The 22055-nt window shown below is 38.7% G+C and overlaps 1 protein-coding gene across 6 annotated transcripts in view; it reads right to left on the bottom strand.

The window, feature by feature from the left end:
• Positions 1 to 22055, bottom strand: part of CHD7 (chromodomain helicase DNA binding protein 7) — a 131169-nt gene that overhangs the window by 58224 nt on the left and 50890 nt on the right. For all 6 annotated transcript variants that reach the window (XM_052787106.1, XM_052787111.1, XM_052787112.1 and 3 more), the window contains one exon: positions 671 to 1092. In XM_052787106.1, coding sequence (XP_052643066.1) covers positions 671 to 1092 — 422 coding nt within the window. The remainder of the gene's footprint in view (positions 1 to 670; positions 1093 to 22055) is intronic.

Below are 22055 nucleotides of genomic sequence, written 5' to 3'. Positions count from 1 at the left end.
GGGACACAATGCTGAGTGAAAACAGTTAAGAAACAGGGTTGAAGCATCTGATCTATCCACAAAGATTTTCTGCTAGGAAACTTGTCTTTACATGAAACAGCAAAATGAATACAATCCCTACAGTGAGGATACATCAATATCCATATAAAAATGCCTTTTTAAAAGCAGAGCTTATAGCCCATGGGTTGTGTCAGTATAAAATAGTGTCTGTAAGGGTTGTACAACTTGTAACAACTCTAAGTACCTAACTTCTTCATTTAGAGAAAAACATCATCAAACCTTCCTCTAAGCCTTCATCTCTGGATTTGGTCAAAGCTACATTAATGTTGAAGCAATGTCATTTCTTAATACATAAACCACACACGAGGACAGATGACCATTAGAAGAGAGTTAGTTTTGAAATCTAACACATCCAGAATTTTTTATGCCTTGAAAAGAAAAATTAACCTTCTGCCTTTCCAGCTTGTTTAAAATAACTGTGAAGCCATAAACAGGAAAGCCAAACAAAAGAAATGTGCCCAAGTCCCTCAAAAACATGATGTCGTAGATGGTAGAAGGCAAACGACAAAACAAGATTTCCTCTCCACCCACGCCATTTAGCACAGATGCTCTAGAAATCCCACAAACACACTGTTTTTCTCTGATTGCACATAGAAGTTTCCTGACTTACCTAGCCTTTTTGCTGGTCTTGGGTTTTGGTGTGGTATTTTTTGCTTTCTTTTCCTTTGGCTCTTTAGGGGTCTTAGGGACTTTGGGGGTCTTGGGTTCCTTCTTTTCCTTGGGTTCTTTAGGATCCTTCGGTTCTTTCTTTGCCTTGGGCTTTTTCTTCTTCTTCTTCTCTTCTTGAGAGCAATCCACTGAATTTCTGCTTAGATTCTGGCTGTCAAGTCCCCCAGGAAAGTCTTCCTTACCAAAACCTTTACTGGGACCTTCTGCAGCAATGTGATTGTTTTTCTTCTTCTTTTTCTTTTGCTGTGGCTGCGGCTCAATTGACGGCAGATAATCATCGCTCTTCACTAGCTGGGTATTCGGTCCACTAACCTGAGTCATATCCGGCACTGGTTTCTCTAAAAAGGGTTCTGACGGAGAATGCTGAGAGAGACAAACAGAAACAAAATTGTAGATTTGCAACTTTGATTTCTAAACCTTTGCCCTTTTGGAGCAAGAGGTTACAGAGGGAGAAAATACTAAGCAGAAGATTAACCTAGTAGCATATCTGAAACATTATACTGTAAAACAGTAAAACCCAAAGCTTTCTGCAGTTAAGACAGTAGCAAAATGACCAGAAATTTTTGATATAGCAAGGGTAAAATTATTCTAAAGCTTGTATATAAAGTGGAAGTATAGCAAATATTTAGTCTTCAACATATATATGCAAAAGGAAAACAATGGTTATTTGAGGTATTTCAAAACAGTTGTTAGTAGAACTAATAACTTGTTACAAATCATTCAGTTGCACTAGAATTTTGTCCTCTTGGAAAAAAATTGTTAAAGTTTGTTTCTAGACATGCAAAGGAAAATAAAGCATATTCACAGGCTGTATTTATAAAAAATGAATCAAGGCAATTTACATTGGTTCAGCTGTGACAGGAGGTATTTTGATCAGCATGTGAAGGATTAAGCCACTTTAAAATGTAATATAATGTTACACTTTATGTCAAAGATCCACAGCTCCCTATTTGTAATTGAAACAGATTTGTTCCTGCTACAGATTGGACAGAGAACTACCTTAAGTGTTTGTGAACCCGCAAAAACATCCTATTTCAAAGTCTGTGTACTGTATCAGGTTTACACCAGACTTACAAAGTACATGTGAACCTATGTATAATTGCACAAATGTCAAGTGCCTGGACCAAACATATTTGATATATTTGCAACTCTTTTCCTCTTAATGGTTCTGTTCTACACAAAGAACTATGAGTCTGCAATGAAGAAATGCCTAAGGTCTACCATGACTTTGCAGCATATCAAAGCTCTAACCTGCTTCTCCTTACTGCCTGCTCGTGGTTATAAAGGTAGGATAACAGTGCTTTTCAAGAAGAAAAGTAATAGCATGACACCATACTGATGCCTTTCTCACAACTGCATATATGGCCAGACCATTTTCCCACCCTTCCTCTGTTTCTCCTCCTTTTCTCTCCCCTAAAAATTAAGTCAGCATGATTGTAGGTGGAAGAGTTCCCCGTTAGCTGTGGTCATGAAGTCTAGCAATTTCATGTTTGATCCATTGAATTGGGGAGAAGAAAGGTTTATAGCAAATCAGAATTTTACTTCTAGGAATAGCAGTGCCTGTGTAACTTTGTAATGTTATTCGCATTTCCTTTTCTCTGCTTTTTATTCAAACTGCACGCACTTAGGAGTGGCAAACGTGCAAACGAATGACTAAAAACCCAGCCCCTGAGCATAAGCAGAACTGATGGGCATACACAGACATATAGTTTAGCCGCCTGGACCTAAAAAAAACAATGCACTTAAGACTTAGGAAATAAAATTTTTAATATCACGAGAAAGTGAATGCATGTGTATTTTTCCAAATATATTAATACAGTTTTCCAAATGTAAACAAACTGAACCAGTGCAGTCCTAACTATTTTCAGCATTTCTTCACAGTAGCAAAAAACTGCTGTGCCCTGAATACACTCGCATACTCAGAAGATACCCAAGCACCAGAAGGAGCAAGGCTGTCAAGAAGTGGAGACAACTCTTTATTGCTTTTTGGGAAAGGTTTGAACGGTACAAGCTAGACACTACAGTTCTTCATGGAAGGGACTCCAGGACAAGAGGGAAGTCCTGAGTGATGGACTGAAGATCTGGGTCTACTTGGCTTAACCAAGAACTTCCAGGGTGACTTCTGCATGTTTCCGTCCTCCACCTGTTTATTAAGATACCTGATGCACCCACTGCATTAGCACCACATCAATCAGCCCCACCTCAAGGCAATCTCATGTTAGGTATCCTGAAGTATGAACCAACACCTCTTCTAGAAATCTGCAGTCACCATACCACTTGCATACCTTCATGCTGGGAAGTTCACAAAGACTGGCTATCTGTATAGAAAACGCCGATCCCAGGAAGTCAGTGGTGCCAATGAGTTCTGCAGTCCAATTATGCAATACATAAAATAGAGATATTTTAAAATCTTCTAATTGGTTTTGAATTTGGTTGACTGAATTGAATGTCTCCTCAGATTTGTTCTGTGACACGGAACAAAACCATCTTCTCTGTACCTCAGACCGTTATGTACTTGTACTAACACTTATTTTTAGGTAGGAAAAGACAGGAATATGACACAGATCACCTGTAAGTACTTCTTATCCATAGGTTTTCAGAGCAGTACTTTTAACCTACATTTTCCCAAGGTAGTCAATATATTTCTGTATTATCTGCCATTTCGTATCTCATGCATCCTATGTTTTTCAGAGACCTCAAAGTCTTCACCGAGCTGTCCACTGCAATACTCAGTCCTCTTTTTAAATACTGTTCACCTGCTGTGTCTAACATATAAGAAATCTAAGTTTTTCTTTCTATTATTTGTAAAATTTGTATTAAGCAAGTGCCTTGTGTTTGGCACTACAGTATTTGTTTGCCATATTAAGAGAGACTTCTACAACTATCTAAAAGCTTTCATATAAGGCACAACTTTCTAGAACAAATCAGAATTAGTAGCTTATTTTTCTTCCTCTTAAGCATGTGAGATAGCCAGGCCAACAAATATTAAAATCCACAAGAAATCTAGTAATGCCACGTAAATTTAATTCTATAAAATTTTCAAGGTTGCACCTTCATTAGTGACAATTATGACCGTGTCACTGAAATTAATAAGAAATTTTATACATGCTTGAGTATTCTCATTACCTTTTTAATCTAATTCAAAAAATTAATCCTTGCCTCCTTTCTAAGACTTGTGGGTTGCTTTTTTGGTTTGTTTGCTTGTTTGTTTTAGAAATCTGAACAACAGCTTTCAGCACAGTCATAAGCAAATCTGAAGGTAAGGCAGACAGCTTTCCAACTCTCCACAACAGCAATGTCAGCCCTTCATGATTTGACATTTGTAACTTTAATGTAAGGTCTGGCCAGAAGGTACAGCACTGGGAATGGCCGCAATTGTTGCCGCACTGTAGTACTCAGTAACTCGCTCTGGAAGATGTCATCCTATGAAAATTCAGATTTCTACTACCTCAAAAAGCTTATCCACAAGAATCATTCTCAGGCTCTAAACCAACTTAGACTATACATTAGACTTAAGTGTTATGCATGAAACAAATATTAAAAAAAAACAAAACAAAACCCCAAAACTTGCTGCCTTTTATTTACAGTACAAAGTTATGTGCATTACCAAGCATACAAATTAAAATACTATGGTTTTGTTTCCTATCATTCACAATTCCCAAAACATTAAGCTACAAAAAGCCAAAATCTGCCCTAATTAGGCTTTGGTTATGTTTCCTATTACTTGAATATACATTACTTTTGCCACACACCACTCCCTTTGCAGTTTGGCACATTTTGTAATTCACTTATACCTGACCTTTTAAATTGTAGCACTCTTTCAATGAAATAGGTGTGATCAACTTTATTTTTCTAGGAAGTCTGTGCCTACACTTTTGCAATATGCTAAAACGGTTTATCCCTAACTGACAACCCCACATTGCTCCCTAGTGTGAAGCTGTGTAGGAGCAGCACAAATCTAGTGAGGAGAACAGAAGCAGCTTGAAAGATGCATTTTCTTACCCCAAACCAGTGGTCTGCTCTTTCTTAAGAGGGGAAAGGAAGAACAGGCTTTCACTAGTAAATATTAGTTCAAGCCTACCACAGGGAATTATTTCAAATAGTTCTACTTTAAATCTACAAAGGATTAACTCTAGTTACAGCGTCACAATTTCTAATGGAAGAACCCCATTTTCCATTTACAAAATTTAAAAAAGTATGTATATTACAAGTTTTTACCAAAATTGAAAGATTTATCTGCATACTTCACAGAAATTGCTTCTCCTGCTGCTTTTAGTAATAACAAAGCCATAATTTAGTATGTTAGTACAGAATTTAATCTTCCACAGGAAAGAAACCAGTGAAGATTAAACAGAAATCGGTATTCACCCTACTCGATACTGCAGCAGAATTATTTTTGGTATTATTTGAAATAAGGTGAAAAAGGTGCTCAAAAATATTGGTGTGTTTACTAGACCCACATCTCTTTAAATCTTTTAGAGAAAAGCTGTTTTTGTAAACATTTAACAAAGAACAGATGGCCTGTTTTAATCATGTGAAAAAACCTGGAGCTCACATTAATACTCCTACCACCAACTACTGGGGTTAGTCACCTAACTAACCAGCAGCATGGTACAGTCTTCAGTAATACCATTTAATTTTACAATGGACATTTTCTCATCAATTCCCACTGCTTGACAGTTAATCAATGCTATTAACATGCAATATCACAATGCAGGACACTCCTACTAAAGATCGCAGCTTATTAAAGCAAAACTGAGATTCTTCAGAAACTCCGAGGAGTTAAAATAATTTGCAGCTCAACAGGTTACCCAGGACGGTAATATGCTTTTGCATTATCAGCAAAAGCCAACAATATCCGAGCAAATAACACACGAAAACACTACTTGTGAAATTGTTTCTGGAGTGCAAAAATCTCACTTTTCTGGAATTCAGACTTATTTTTAAACTTCCAAACATGTCTCACCAAGATTTGAAAAATTAAAAATGAAGCTGCCTGCGTTTCACAGCTGCTTACACATTTAGAGCTAAGCTCATTCTCTGCAGCCCACAGCACAGATAGATGTCTCAACCAGTCCTGTTACATGAAGTAGCAAGATGGACAGGATGTAGGATTAATCCAGTGAGGGTTAGTGGCAGGGAGGGAGGTTAAGGAGGAGAATCTTTCTGTTGCTTGAACAAGGATTGAACTAGAATCAACCGTACTTAAGCACTGAAAGTAGCTTGAGTGTCGCTTCCCTAGCAGAGCAGCAACTTCAGCCAATATTGAGCTTTAAGAAGTATGAAGCAAGAGCAGCAAAGTATGCAACATGACTCAGCTAACTTCATGAAATTTAAACAGCAGCACCAACCAAAAAAACCCTCCTTTTTACTAGGACTACTTTCATTTCCCTGACGGGTATTTCCAGACTCCCTGGTCTTTTCTGTATTTTGAAAAAGTCCTATGGTAACCACATTTGTTTAAATTTTCTTGAACTTTGGTTTATTAACTAAGTTGTGTAACAGTAGAGCACGTGCTTAGTCAGTTCCCACTGGCTCCAAAACACAAACCTCTCCAATACAATACCTATACAATGGATAATTTCACATTAGGTAAATCATTACTGAATGTTCTCATTTGCAGCAAGTGCAGTCCTGCTAAATTGTCGCCCTCACTTTGGAAAAGTTAAAACAGCAACCTGCAACCAAAGAGAGTTCTTTTAAAACAGAAAACGGACTACAGCATCACTTCTGGAAGCAGCTCTACCTAGTGCCACAGAGATCACTCGTTTTGAATTTGTATCCTTCCTGATAGCACAGTCCCCAAGGTGTTAAAAGCCACTATATGTAGAAATTGCTACACGATTCTTCCTTTCAAAGGTTAATGAAAGGATTCATCATCCCTCTGGATTATTTAGAACAAACTACTCATCTTGACTATCCTCCAAAACAAATCATTTGGAAAGTTTCCGCGTCATGTCTCTATACATTGCTTTGTCCCTGCAATTCTCAACTTGTCTCATTAACACTTGCAGCATAGGCCTGTCTCGGAGCTCCCGCGATCTGAAGCACACTTCGGCTTTTCTAGACGAACATAAATACTTTTCAGACATTGTCTGTCTGCAAAGCTCACATATCAGTAAAAACTCCAGAGTAAACAGGAACAAATACCACCTCTGAAATCGCAACCAGTACCTACATTCAACAACAGTACAGCTGCACAGGATTTTTTCCTATAGTAGCTAAAGTCCAGAAACATCGTCAAGACTATGGCTCACACCCATAATCCTTTCCAAAACCTGTTTTACCAAACAGTTTCTTCTCCTTTATTGTGAGTGATGATCCCTTCCCTTTTCTGTGAAACTACTGCCTTGAATTGAAGCTGTGTATGTCTTTTTTACTTTACCATATGAAAATACTTAGTACTACCTTAAAGTTTTGGGCAATATGATGCTGTTTAGAAACAACTGGTGTCTCAGTACTTCGGAAACTCCTCTAAAATCGTAGTTCCAAAGTGACAACTTGCATTTATAAACCAACAAGTGTTGTCAAGTGATCTTTGTAATAAAGGGAAAGGCATCACACACCAGATGAGAATGAAAGAAGACTATTTTGCAAATATACTCGACAGGAATCTTGTAGTTTATTAAATCTCTTACTATACTTCTACAAAACACAGATGAAAATGTATGGAAAACAAAATTTCTATTAACACCTTCTTAGCGAGACATAACTTGACAATTAAAAATCACTTAGCATGAAAAATGTTCATGTTTTAGTGTAAGTGCTGCTGCAATACCATTTGATTTCTTAAGCAAGTCTTAGAGAAGAGAAGAGAAGAGAAGAGAAGATCCTAAGTCTTCCTGCTCTGTTACTACTAATGGAGACCATCCTTAAGAAACAGGTGCAACTATTAGAAAGTTAAAACTTGCTGATCCAAAGTTTTCAGAAAAACTCTGAATCATAACAACTAGAATTTTGATGCCAGCAGCATCCTAACAGTGGAGTGGAAGTGATTAAAACCAATCTTAATGCCCTCAGCCATCACTGCAAAAGTACACTCATTGCTGATTTGGTGGAGCTGAAAATATCACCCAATTACTTTATGTGGAAGAATGAAAACATGCTATACAAAATACAGAGTTCCTTAATTGAGTCTCAGCACAGCTACAGTATTAGAATTATTTATTTTCTGGTCATATACTCTGTGGAGTAACACAGATTACAAAATACGAATGATACTAATATGGCCATCCAAAAAGCAAACATCTCACTATATTTTACAGTAATCATATGTAGCAACACTGTTTCATGCTCACATAAAGTGAGGGATATTACTAAGCCTATGGAATATCAGCCAGTGCAATGAGCGCTGATGGTTTGTTCACAGCTCAAAACCAACTAACTTTTCCCATAAGAGAGCTCTTAGGTTGCTGTCGATTGATCAGAACTGACATCAGTGTCGATCAGATAATCTCAGACAACTGCCACCCCTATGATAATGAAGCATGTATGCTCCAAATTAGCTTTCCACAGAAGAAAGTGCAATAGCTACCACATGGATTGTACATAACTGCTGATGTGATGGTCCACAAGACAAACATTTTATTAATACTTTTTTGCTACAGATTCCTTTGTAATATATACTGGCTTTGACAGCAGTATACGGATTGCTCCTACTGCAAGCAGGGCAGGTCCCAAATATTACACAACAGTAGCCAGACTCTCCACTCTCCATCATCACCATGTAGACTGGTCAAGGACTCACAATTTTGGCAAGTTTTTACTAGCTCTAGCTGCAGAGACACATAGGAAGGGTGGTACAATTAGGTACCGAATTCTACTGGCAAAAGCCATATTGCTCATGTTGACAGCTCGTCAACCTCAAGCCTGCCCTCCCTGCACAGCCACAGTCAAAGGAAACCTCACTCCTGTGTACGCTCCATTATCAAGTAGTAGACGTGCCAGAAACATGCCAACGTGAGTTTTACCACAAAAGTTTTGCAGAGTTCATGCTATACAGTCTATACCACAGGTGGGAAAAGTGACAGGCAGACCAGCAGGAGTCCTACTGTAAAATGGCCCATAAGCATCTTTTTCTTAATGCCTTACTTCTGCTAAGTAGAACCTGCATTTGAAAATGCAGATATTTTCTCCATGAAGTTACGTCTATGAAGTTATGCCCAAGCACAGCTATCTAGATTCCTAGTGCTTACTAGAGAACTCCTTGGAGTAAGAGAATAACCAGGAAGTTTACCACTAGTCTTTTCCAACCCCTCTAAAACAAGGTGGGGTAGCTGCACATCTCCAGGCAAGACAGGGAAGTCACACAGTAAGAACATGTCAGGATGAAATGGTTTCTAGAGGACCTAGTACAATACTTCAACTTCTCCAGGAAAGGAAGAATAGGGGAGGAAACACCTTCACATATTCAACAAAAACAGTAGTATTGAAACTGTTATTATTAAATACATAAGCATTATAAAGACTAACCTAACATTTTATCATATATACAGGCTGAGTGGTTGCTCTTGGGCTTGCCTCCACGTTCCCCCACAGCCCTTCAGCTCCACTTGGAAAGCGAAGCAGTTCCTCTGAAATAGTAAAATGCAAACATCCTCCCTCTCCTGGGCACGTTTCACGGCCACGCTATGAAATCCAAGGTCCTGAGGGAAGAAGGGAAGTGTACTGCCCTGCACAGGCAGCCTCCTCCCTCCGCCAGTAGAATTCCCTCCATTCAGTTACTAAATGTCAAACACGCAGAGATCCATCCTCTCTGAAGGGTAACCCGTTCCTACATCACGCTGTATTGCCATCACCACAGGTTATGACGCTCTGGTACCAACTATGATTTCCACTTAACACCCTGTCCCCTACCTAGAAAAAGAAAACCCAACAAAACAGTCCTGATTGACTTGGTGTATTAAGCACTTACAGCCTGCCCATAGTAATTAAAGTGATAAATGTCCCCTAAAATTTTGGTTTTCTACAGAAGACTTAAAGTCACTCAGAGAACCATTTTAAGAGGAACCTTAATTAGCTCACATCTACTTCTATCAATACGTTTCTCTACTGTTACTAAATCTAAATCACAGTGACACAGAGCAAATGGCATCACGTTTAGGAGAAAAATCAAAGACCAGCATACGTGGTGCAAACGTTGCTGCTTCTGACCGCAGAGAACCAAAAAAGTTCCATCTGTGCTTTCATTGCTGCTTGCAGCAGTAACAGCAAAAGCATTACACGATACAACAGCAAAAGCATTTCTATTCTGGTACTTTTTCCCCCCACCTCTTCTAACCCTGAAAAGAGTTAACAGGAAAACTTATTAACAGGCTATATATATAAAAAAAACTATAAGGTGAAAGGTAGTAAGACACATGTCTTATATGCTTACATAAGAGATACATACTACTAAAAACCATAAAAATATAAGGTATAGATGTAAATTCAGAAGCGATACCTCTTTTCTGATTTGCAAAACCTCTAATAAAGTATGCTATCTGAATTCAGATAAAGTACCCTTTCTCTTCTCATACTTTACATCAAATAAATTGCACTTTAATCTAAGGAAGGGAGAACAACAACAGAAAGAAAGGCAGCATGTTTGAGGTTTGGTTTTTTTCCTAGATGAAGCCAAAGACTATCAGGCGAGGAAATTTCTATTTCTTCTGCCTGCTCTGCAGCGCCTAAGGATCAAGTAAATACAAGCTTCAGAAATACCACCTTTTTGACAGACATCCTGTGAGCCCTAGTCTGTTGCTTGTAAGGACAATACAAAATACTTTTCAACAATGAATCAAAAGGACCAAACTGCAATAAAGACTGTAAGGAGGTACACTAGGAGCAGAGATGAGCAGATGGGAGCAGCGTGGATATATGTGTGCATTGCCCCAATCTATTTACTTGGCACCACTGCATGCCTACGTATTTTTTTACATCATGCCTGTGCCAGAAAGTCTTCAAACTCAGCTTTATACACTTCATCTCCATGACTACATGCCACACTTGTGTACGTGCACCATCATGTCCTTTCTTCTGGGCTTGGTTATCTTCCAGTCTCTCCCTACCAGCCTCAGGAAGCCTTAGAGACACTAGTCATAGCCAGTTCTTTTTGGCCTTCTCATGGTAAGCCACGCTCTGTTTTGCCATGCACACCTGCCCGAAGGCAGCCTCTCACCACTCTTCTGAGGGCACTCTAATACCAGGGTCTTCAATGGTTCTAGCCCACTTCTCAGGAAAGCCGGCGCTCAGGAGACAGGCTGGCGATCTCAGCTGCTCACCAAGCCCTGTCTCGTAGAAATGAATAAGGGCAGCAACCAAAGGTCTTTACTTCATACATTCATAAAACAGTAAGATAGAGAAACAACTAGCAACATGCTTTCAAATGTATTTTAGGCAATTATATTTATTAGCATATGGTGTTTGTTCCAATACATTAGGAAGACTTTAGGGAAGATATAACTTCTCTATCACTTACCTAACCCCTCCATATATATACCTAGGAAAACAAAAGCCCAACTTTTTGTTTTAAAAGTTCCCCCCATCCGATTCTAGACTTGCTAAACATGCATGTTTAAGAAGCCTGCACATATCAAAAAATGTATCAATCGACAGTTTAATGACAAACATGCATCAGATTACGAGGCTGGTGAAAAGAAGATGCAATTCATAGAGAGCCTTTACTGAGAACTCTATCACTTTTCCTATCTGCAAGCCCTCATGAAAAAAGCAAGTTTTCCCAAAGGTATGAATATATATCACATTCTAATAGCTCAAGAAAAGGGCAATGGCCTTAGATGTTCAAGATTTCAACAGATGCAACAAAGGACTCGAACCCCTGAGTTTTTACTCCTGTCCCTAGAAAGCAGCATAACTTCATATGGTCTGGAATATCCCTTCGGTCACTTGGGGTCAGCTGTCCCAGCTGTGTCCCCTCCCAACTCCTTGTGCCCCCCCAGCCTCCTTGCTGGTGGGGTGAGGTGAGAAGCAAAAAAGGCCTTGATGCTGTGTAAGCACTGCTCAGCAGTAAGGAAAACATCTCAGCATTATCAACGCTGTTTTCAGCACAAATCCAAAACAGAACCCCATACTAGCTACTATGAAGAAAATTAACTCTACCCCAGCCAAAACCAGCACACAATCTCACAGTCCAGGTAAGCAGAGTTAGTACTAGGAGACTGACAATTTAAAATAATTTAAAAGTTAACATTTTGTTTTGACATTCTAAATGCCATTTCCTTAGTCACAAGGAAGTTCCACATAACAAGAGAAAAAGAAACTCCAAAATCCCACTACCACTTTTACTTCTATTAGCTGTCCCTAATAAGCTGGGGTGACTTTTCTAAACCATTTTTATCCAACATTAAACTGTTCTTGTCCAGCAGAAATTCAAAAGCTTTCTTCAGACATTGACCAAATGAGTCACCCTGCAAGCGAAATAGTAAACACGCAATGTTGTCCTGGGAAAAGAATACTTAAAGTTCACTGTAACCATAAGAAAAGCTATTATAAATTATAAACATATTTTTCTTTTTTTAAATGGCAGTCTACATTGTTAAGTATTTCAAATACTTGAAAACAAAGAATAAATGTCGTTAGCACCACTTATGAAACAAATTCTACTTCCTGGTACTTTACTTTTTACAATAATATCTCTAATATACAGGGTGACTCCTCCCTAGTTACTTCCAGAATTGCTGCCTCATTCAGCTTACAGGATGGATGAGACTCCTAGATTAAATCAGATCTGAATGACTAAGATATTATCCTGAAGAGAAGACTCATGTTACCTTGAAAACTTAAGTACAGAAAAGGGAAAGACTGTAAGGAGATGGTCTGTAATGAAAGCAGTGAACGTCAGGCAAGGTTATTTACTGTCCTTTTTCCACCAGCCTCACCTCACTGTGATACTTTTCTATTTTTTTTCCAGAAGGATGGTTTGTTTTGGTTTTTTTTCTTTTAAATTACATTTTTCCCTTTAAATTACTCATTTCTTTATAACGTGGATCTCCAGCAAAGGACTTGCCATGGATCCTCTTCTTTGAGAAGTGCCCAACCATGACTGCAAGACAGTACCTAGTTGGATAACTACTGGCTTCAGCATTAGCGCAATACAGCCCAGGATAATGCACACTAAAAAGCCCCAAATCCCATGTCTATCACTCTAGCCTCAGGCAACTCCCTGTCCCTCTGTCCCGGTTTCCTCGTATGTAAAATTGAGAACACACATTGTAGGAGAGTTTAGAAGATTAATAAATTGGTCATTATTGAGGTTTTTCTGTGTTATGATTAAAATTACCATTAAAAAAAAGCTCATTTAGCTATTAATTCTTTATCATAATATAAAGAGAGACAGCGTTTGTAGGAAAAGTCAGTCTGTTTCATGAGATTCAAGGACATTCAAGATTGGGTTTACTGGATAATATACAGTAAATAAATTATCAGGCCATACCTCAAATAATAAAACCAAACAGATTAAACAGCTACTTATATCAAAGATGATCTTCTGCGGGTAGAAAAAGGGAACAGCAAAAACACAGTTTCATATACAGATTACATCCTACTTCATAGGCACAAGGACCGTGCAGTGACAGTCCTACTTTCGATCTCTCTTAACCTCCAACTTTGCAGCTTGCTATAATTCTGTAAGCACAATCACTTAAAATATGTGTATTAAATTACACAGTTTAACATTTTCTACAACTAACTTTGTTGTTTCTTGATACTTACTTTCAACAGACAAAGTATATACAAACATAAGAACCAAAGACTTCTTGACAACTGTAGAAACAAACAAAGCAGACTCTGCAGATGGTAATGAACAATTACAGTTTTCTGGATGTCCTCATCACACCCCTCTTTCAGAGGCATTGATGCTTACAGCAATATAAATACTTAAAAGCTCTAAGGTGTTACATATTAAGTATGTGGGGAGATAACAAAAGAAGAGTTAAAACCTACTGATTTTTCTTACATGCATATATTTACAAATATATACCTATGTATTCAAACATGTAACTTCCAGTGTTCTTTGAATTTCCTCTACTCATGTCTGACCCCCTTCCCAAACTACAGCTGTTGCCATGTTCACTTTCCAGTATATAAAAAAAAAAACCAAAACCAAAGCCCCAAACCAACCTGCAACAGAAAAAAATCATCAGCTAAATAACGCAGGTTCTACCCTGGTTACATACTCAAGAATTAACATTTTCCATCCTGCCACGTAGAAGATACCCAGTCCTCAGGTTAAATAAGTTCTATGAAGATAAACCAAAACATGATGCAAGGGCAAGTTTTTCTTTTCTCTCCTGTCTCTAAATAGAAAAGGGTAACAACCTGAAAACATAATGACTTGTGCGATGGCTTTCTTACATTTTGTTTTAGATATACTCCTAAATAGTTATGGAAAAGCAGTAATTCTAGAAAACTCTCTGATTAACCAGCCTTTAAACACCTATAGTTCATCAACTCATGGAAATCAGAGGGCAAAAGATACAATATATCTTCAGCAGTAATGCATTTTACACCAATGATACCTATTTTATGAGAGAAAAACTACTAAAGATTTAATGGTGCCAATTAAAGAAGCCAAGAGTTTGCATGGCTCAATGGCTGAGTCATAGACCTTTTGCCTATAATAGGTTCCATTATAGCCCTGAGCTCAAGCTGTGGGAAGAGGATCGCAGATGAGTAACAGGAATTAGTATTTTTAAATGTTGTTGCAAAGGAAGGTGTCTTTTAAGCATTACGCAGCTGCAATTCTAGCAGCAGTAGAGCAGCTTGTGCTTACTCAGAATCCTAGTTTTAAATGAGATGCTCTGCAATTTGTGGACACCTCACAACTTCAAAACACTATCAAAGAAATTTAAGCCCATCAGTGTAAAGCCCTCACAAATTTAACCAGCATTTCATATGCTCTTCCAAACTTGGAATACTTCAGTACTTGCAATTTTTGTGCTATGTTATTACCCGGATTTTTGGTATTCATTTATGTTTACATAAAACAAGGTAAGACTGTGTAGCTGAAGACTAAATTAATTTGTACTTAACCATAGGATGTCTATAAACAACTATTGCAATGTACAATGAGAAAAAGAAAATGAAAATCTTGAAGTGCCTCTCAAGACGGTTCCCAGTAAACCCAGGGAAGTGTTCGTGCCATAGTACAGTATTGTACAAAATTCTGATCATCCACATCAACAATTAAACCTCAGACACAGGTATGGATTATCTTGAAGGAGAAGTCTAATGGGAATTTAACTTACTTTAGATAGATTGATATTTATGAAAACATCAGCAGATTCTAATACAGGAAATAAAAGAATTAAGATGGGTAAAATTGGCACGAGAGCAAATTGGGTATAAAATCAGTGACTAATAAATTTAGGACAGAAAGTCAGATGCCTGTTCCAACATTCAGAGTAATCTGATTTGGGTAAGAATTTTTTAAAAAAGGAGTACTGGGAGCAAAAGGCAAGTGCTCTTTAAATTGAAGTTTGATAAGGTTATGAAAAGTAGTTCATAAGATGGCACATGTGACAGCTGGAGGCTCAACTCAATGGCCCAGACAATCTTTACAAGTACTTTGCTCCTAATAAATGGTGACAGCAAAAATCAACAGCAAAATCTTGTTTAGATTAAAAAATAAATGTATTTTAACAAATGTTATTTGGAATATGACAAACACTGAACATACTAGTTCAGAAATGAGTTAAATATGCTTAGAACAACCATTTATGTTTAATTTCCTAGGGGAGGGAAATCTCTATTAAGCAGACTAATAGGGCTGGTAAGCCAAGTTTCTCGTCACAGAAGTTTACCTTCAAACCTGAAAAAAAGGGGGGGGTTACCCAAAAAGTTTTTATAATTACACTGGTCAATACAGTCAGAAAAAAACCCTTAAGTATTACCTCTTTTATAAGCCTTACTTCACTCACATCCTCAAATCATCACAGCTATGAACGTGACTACTCAGATACCCCACAGAAAACCTCTGTGATTTCAAATGTTTGTGTTTGTAACACTGTCCTTTGACTAGAAATTGTCTCCATTCATATCATGAATGTCATACAAAATGCAACAGTGCTGTTTAAAACAGAAAGGGTTACTTTTTAAATAAAAATGCCACAGTCCCAGTGTCCTTTTACAATAGCTTTTCTATTCCCTGGTTTGGACAATTTTCCCAAAACAATGCAGAAGTAATTTTTCTTTTTTAGGTACTCTAGATGATAGAGATTTGAGAAAAGTAGAAGTAAGCCATTTGTGAAATTACTGGCAATCAGTTGTTCATTTACACAGTTACATTATTTAAGTATTAGTGATATACTTGTAAGGAGCAGGTTAGTGCAGGAAATGCTGCTACCGAGTTGTTGTTGGGCATCTGTCTTAACTTGCAACAGGAATACTGCAACTAAAAAGGCTCTTGAGAGAACTTCACTTCTTTCTAATGTGTTGGAAAACTTGTTCTTCCTCAAGAGCTTCCTACACGCAACATCCCTAACACAAGTGATCTGAATCAATGAGGATAAATGAAGGTAGAACAAATTCTTCCCTCAGAAAACCGAATTGTTTTCGATAGAAATTATCCCAGAGCTCCCAGACTAGAAGCCCCCGGCCTGCTTTGACAGCTCTCCATACCAGTTAATTAACAATGTAAACCCCTTCTCCCATCCCCACCCATTGAGGCAATTAGGTAGTTCACAGGAATGCTTTGTTCTGAGGTAAGTTTGTACAGTTGGTGTAGAGACACTTAGAAGAGATGCAGAGGAGCAAGAGTTTTTATCTTTTACACCTACTAGTAAGTATATCAGACTTAAGCAGTTAATCACTGAAAGAGCAAGACAACCTGCAGATCATACTTCAGCTGCTTGCAGCCCAGGCTTTCCTGTATAATATACACTTCCCACCCACAATGTTTTCTTTGCTTTACTTATGAATACAAGCATCTACTTCTTCAGCATCTACAACTCAGAGAACATGTTCCCGAGTTAAAAGGAAAATACACTGATCAAGATTTCAATAATTCTATGTTTGTGACTTGCAAAAAATAACTCGGTGGTTTTCTAGGATTGAAGGTAGGTATTTTCATGTGCACAGCTAATGCTCCTTTTACATATTAGTCCTCAGTTCTGCACGAGAATTTTTGATTATCCAATTAGACATAGTTAGTATAAGTCCTTTAAATGCAGAAAGTTACTTTCCAAAGCTGCAGTGCTTATTCTGGATATACTAAAAAGACAAAGCAGAACAGAAGACTACACCCAAAGGCTTTTTGCCTTTCTGAGGACATACAAATGCACAGTAGAAGTCAAGCTGGCATTCAAGAAAGCGTGCAGGAGCTGAGGAACAAGCAGTGTTAACTCTTCTCAAGGAAGGGGAGCACCAGGCAGCGGTGGCGGGGACGGAAGAGGGAGGAGGTTTGTGGCCGCCTGCGTAACCCCAGGCGCCTTACCGGGCTGTACATTTCCACTCTGTGAAATGGAAACAGTGATCGGGTTTGCCTGCCCCACCAGTGTATTCCCACTGACTCAAATTACTCAAAGGTTCTCCAATGGAAGAAGTTAACAGACATGGAGGGTACGTATCACAGGCTAAAGCCATCTCTTTCTAGCTGACAGGTTAGTATTAGTAAGCCAAACAACTCGGGTAACTGTGGTTTCATGCTGCCACTTTCCACTACGAGATTTGCAGCTCCACAGAAAGACTCAGTTATGCCCAGTTCCCTTCAATCCAAAGACAAATACAACAAGCATTTTTAGTATACATTCTCTTCAGTCTTTCCATGTCGTTTCCAAAAAGGTGGCACCATACAATCCATTACTTCCAGGTGAGCTGAGGATACACCGTCCTGATCAGCCAACACAGAACTCACCATTGGGACACCCCCCTGAAGAGATCATAGAATGGTTTGGGTTGGAAGGGACCTTTAAAGATCATCTAGTACAACTCCTCTGCAATGAGCAGGGACATCCTCAACTAGATCAGGTTGCTTAGAGCCCTATACAAGCTGATCTCAAATGTTTCCAGGGATGGGGCATCTACCACCTCTCTGGGCAACCTGTTCCAGTGCCTCACCACCCTCACTGTAAAAAATTTCTTCCCTCTATCTAGTTTGAATCCACCCTCTTTTACTTTAAAACCATTACCCCTTGTCCTGTCACTACAGGCCCTGCTAAAAAGTTTGTCCCCATCTTTCTTATGAGCCCAAGTACTGAAAGGCCGCAATAAGGTCTCCCCAGAGCCTCCTCTTCTCCAGGCTGAACAACCCCAACTCTCTCAGCCTGTCTTCACAGGAGAGGTGTTCCAGCTCTCTGATCATCTTTGTGGCCCTCCGCTAGACTCGCTCCAACAGGTCCATGTCTTTCCTGTGCTGAGGACTCCAGAGCTGGACACAGCACTCCAGGTGGGGTCTCACCAGAGCAGAGTAGAGGGGCAGAATCACCTCCCTCGACCTGCTGGCCACGCTTCTTTTGATATAGGCCAGGATATGGTTGGCTTGCTGGGCTGTGAGTGCACCTTGCTGGCTCATGTCCAGTTCTGCATCCATCATTACCCCCAAGTCCCTCTCCACAGGGCCGCCCTCAATCCCTGCATCCCCCAGCCTGTATTGATACCGGGGGTTGCCCCGACCCATGTGCAGGACCTTGCACTTGGCCTTGCTGAACCTCACCAGATTCACACGGGCCCGATTCTTCAGCTTGTCCAGGTCCCTCTGGATGGCATCCCGACCATCAGGCATGTCAACCATACCACTCAGCTTGGTGTCATCTGCAAACTTGCTGAGGGTGCACTCAATCCCACTGTCTATGTCACTCATGAAGATATTAAACAGTACTGGTCCCAATATACTTTGCTTTATACTGAGGTGTAACCACTGCCATTTCAGACACCAGCCTGAGCAGACCCCATCTGAAGTAAGATCTACATTACAACACAGAACTCTGTTCTGTCAAATTTTTTTCCCATTGTTTTTATTTTTTAATCTGTAAGCCTCTAGTAGAGGAGATGTAATTCTCTTTAAAAACTTCCCATACACATATTGTTGCTTAGCATACAAACTTGCTCTCCTTAATCACCTTTCCCAGGCCACTTAAAGCATTCTGCAGGGGACTTCAGAGGTATACAGAGCACAGGTTGAAACCACCAACTCAAAGAAATCTTAATGGATAGACATGAGATACAAAACCAAAAGAGATCGTCAGTAATCAATTCTATTTTTCTCTTGGGGTGGGAAAACAGCAGTTCTCCAAATGGCCTTTCCTTTGCAGTATTTTATTAACTTCATCATGACAAAGTAGGCTTGAAATCACAGACTTCTTAAAAATCCTTTGATGTTATATATGCTGCCCAAGATCCATTTATGTCAAAGAACCCAAGATACTTCTCAAGCTCTAGTTCTTTAGTCACAGCAACAAATGAAAAAAGCCTTTGAGTATGTTATCTATGGCACCTCACAGGTAGGCCTTTTCCCAGCTCCTCTAGTAATTGAACTAAACTAACAATTAAATCAGAAAGTGTCATTAGAACTGGAGGGGATGGGGGAGGGGGGGGAGGGGCAGAAAAAAAGAAAATAAAAAAATCCAGCTAAAACCAGCACCTAGTTTTCTGTGGACAAACACCACACTTAGCAGTACCAATTGAAATAACTCTTAATTATAATGTCTAAATCATACTTTAGTTCTCCAGCCACTTTGATTAACATTGTTCTGCGAAACATTAAATACCTTATCTTTAGTGCAGATATCTTTAGTGTACTACCTCCAGCCATTCTTTACGCAACCTATAGTAAAATGTAAAAATCACTACACATAGGTCTTAAATCAGATGTGCCTACAGCAATATCGGGTCTAAATTTTGTTTTATATTGTAACATTATATTATAACTGGAGAGCTGTGTCTAAAGCGACCCTTTATAACTTAGCCCTCATTGCCACTAACAGTTTCTGAGTTATGTTTTTTGACTGCTCTGCCGTCCCCTGCTTGCCACTACTGCAAAGGAGCACCTCTCAAGCACACCCGACAGCAATGCTGGCAATGCAAACACGAAACAAGCAACCTGTGTCAGACAGCAAAAATTCCCTGAATCCCAGCCTAATGCCTTAGCATTTCAAAGGAGGCTAGCAGAGAAAAAGACTTGGAACTAAGTAGTCTTCCAGTACTGTAGGTATTTATCCCTATGTGCACAACTGATGATGCTTGCCCCAGTAAACATTTGCAATATTCCATTAAGAAACTGAGATATGAGTAACAACTATAAAGCCCAAAGTTTTAGACTAGTTTTAATGACTACGTATTTCATATACAGTTGTACAAGTAAACTGTGATGTCAAATTTTTATGGTAAGGTGTCACTTTAAATTCAAACAGGCACTGCATATTATAAGCCTCCCACTATATTTAGCAACAATTGGCTGGTACAGAAAGATTTCTTCCAAAAATAAAATAAAGCACTTCGTATCATTCAACTCTCACATGTAAGGAAAATTACAGTATTATCACAGTTATCAGAGTCTTGCAGGGCCAAAAAAGATATGAAGTACCAGAATGCAAGTGGATGGAGGGCCATCTGGAGAGAAAGGAGATGTAAAAGGAGAGAGAAAAAAAACCAGAGTTCATATTGACTACTGGATAGTAGGAAGTTTGTTATGAAGCTTGTTATGAGTCCCCTCTGTCTTTTCTTACAAGAACACTAAATCAAAAAATCTAGAAGTATTAACTTCTCAGTTACTGTGGCCATTATGTTCTTTTGGTTGTAGGAGTTAGAGACATAACAAAACACAATTTAATTAGCACAATTAAAATTGACTAATGTTTTTCTGATTCAACTGATTAAATTATTCAGTCTGTTTTAAGAAAGAATTCTATTGTAGGTGGGTATACCTTCCTTTCGGGAACTCTTGTGTTACATATGAAAATTTCCTCTCTGATTAAAATAACAAGAGTTTAACAAAATATAAAAAAAAAAACAAATGAAAGAGGAAACTTAAGTGTTTGGCACTCCCTACAACATGTTATATCAATATAGCAAAGACACATTTGGTGCTGAATACTGAAGAGTAAGTGTTGCACTCTTGAAGACAAATACTTGCAATTTTCCAAAATTAAAAGGTTAATAATACTCCATAGAAACCTGCCAAGCTCCAGAAGTTAACGTTTCTTGACGTTTAATTTCTACAGCAGCAACCCATGCAATATGAACCCACTCCCAGTTGTTCTTAATTTTTGTGCTTGTCCAGTGTAATACATAAGCTGCTGTCTCCTAAACTAGGCTAACACAATAAAACTGCTAAGGAGGAGTACAGGAAAGAGTTGAATCCAGACCCTCAGTACTGATTCAGGGATGAACAGGTGGTGAAACAACAGAAGCAAAGAAACAAGGATTCCTCCCAACCCAACAGTGGAAGATCAGAGAGAGATCCACTTCTTTTTCTTCCACATCTTGTATACCTGCACTACTCTCAGGTTAACCTCTACAATTACCAAATTCCTACAGAAGAAGTGGGATTTCCTGCTTTGAACTGTTAGACTGATCATGTCCGTCTTCTTGAGCTGCACCCTTAAGCAAGAACAATACTGGAAGGAGGAACAAGGAGAGCAGGGAGATGGCATGTTTTAGAGTAACAGATACCTGAGTAAGAATTGGAATTGGGGAGTTTTATGAATTTGGGTTTTGAATAACAATCTTTATGCCCATCATCTATATGTTCCTCTTCATAAACAGGGGTAACACCATTACCAACCTTGCCCAGTTACTAAGAAAATTCTGACTAAATAGGTGATCAGGATATCAAGGTCAGTAAAATCAGAAAGAATGCTGGTTCCAGAGTTCATAAATCAAACCCACACTCGGATCACTAAGCCATCCCATCTCCCAGTTCTGTTTTCTCAAAAAGACTAAGAAATTAATCCGACTTTTATTTCTAGCTTTTAAATGATTCTCTATGTTGAAGAAAAGAAATTCCATTCAGTGCTCAAGGAAAACAATTCATTGACAGATACTGGAGGCATCTTCCCTCATTTCAATGCACATGACACACATCTAACGAAACTGTGCCAAGCTCTCTTTGCTAGAAAGGGGGTGTTCTTTCATCTCTTCAATAACAAAATAGCTGCAAATACTTCAGTTGGAAGAGGAAAAAAGTCCTTCTTTTCTAAAAAGGAAAACACACCTCTGAAATCAAATCAGTCATTTATATTTGTGTGAAAAAGGGAACAAAAGGTGAGAGTTAAAAAAAATTTGGGAGAACTTGGAATGTAACCTGCCACTAATTCAATAAAACAAGACAAAGCTTTGAATTCTAACGGAAGTTTTAATTTATCAAAATCTGAGGGAGGACTCAAGTGCTG

This window comes from Harpia harpyja, chromosome 5 (assembly GCF_026419915.1).
Source record: "Harpia harpyja isolate bHarHar1 chromosome 5, bHarHar1 primary haplotype, whole genome shotgun sequence".
Lineage (NCBI taxonomy): Eukaryota > Metazoa > Chordata > Aves > Accipitriformes > Accipitridae > Harpia > Harpia harpyja.
This window is presented reverse-complemented; position numbering and strand designations above follow the sequence as displayed.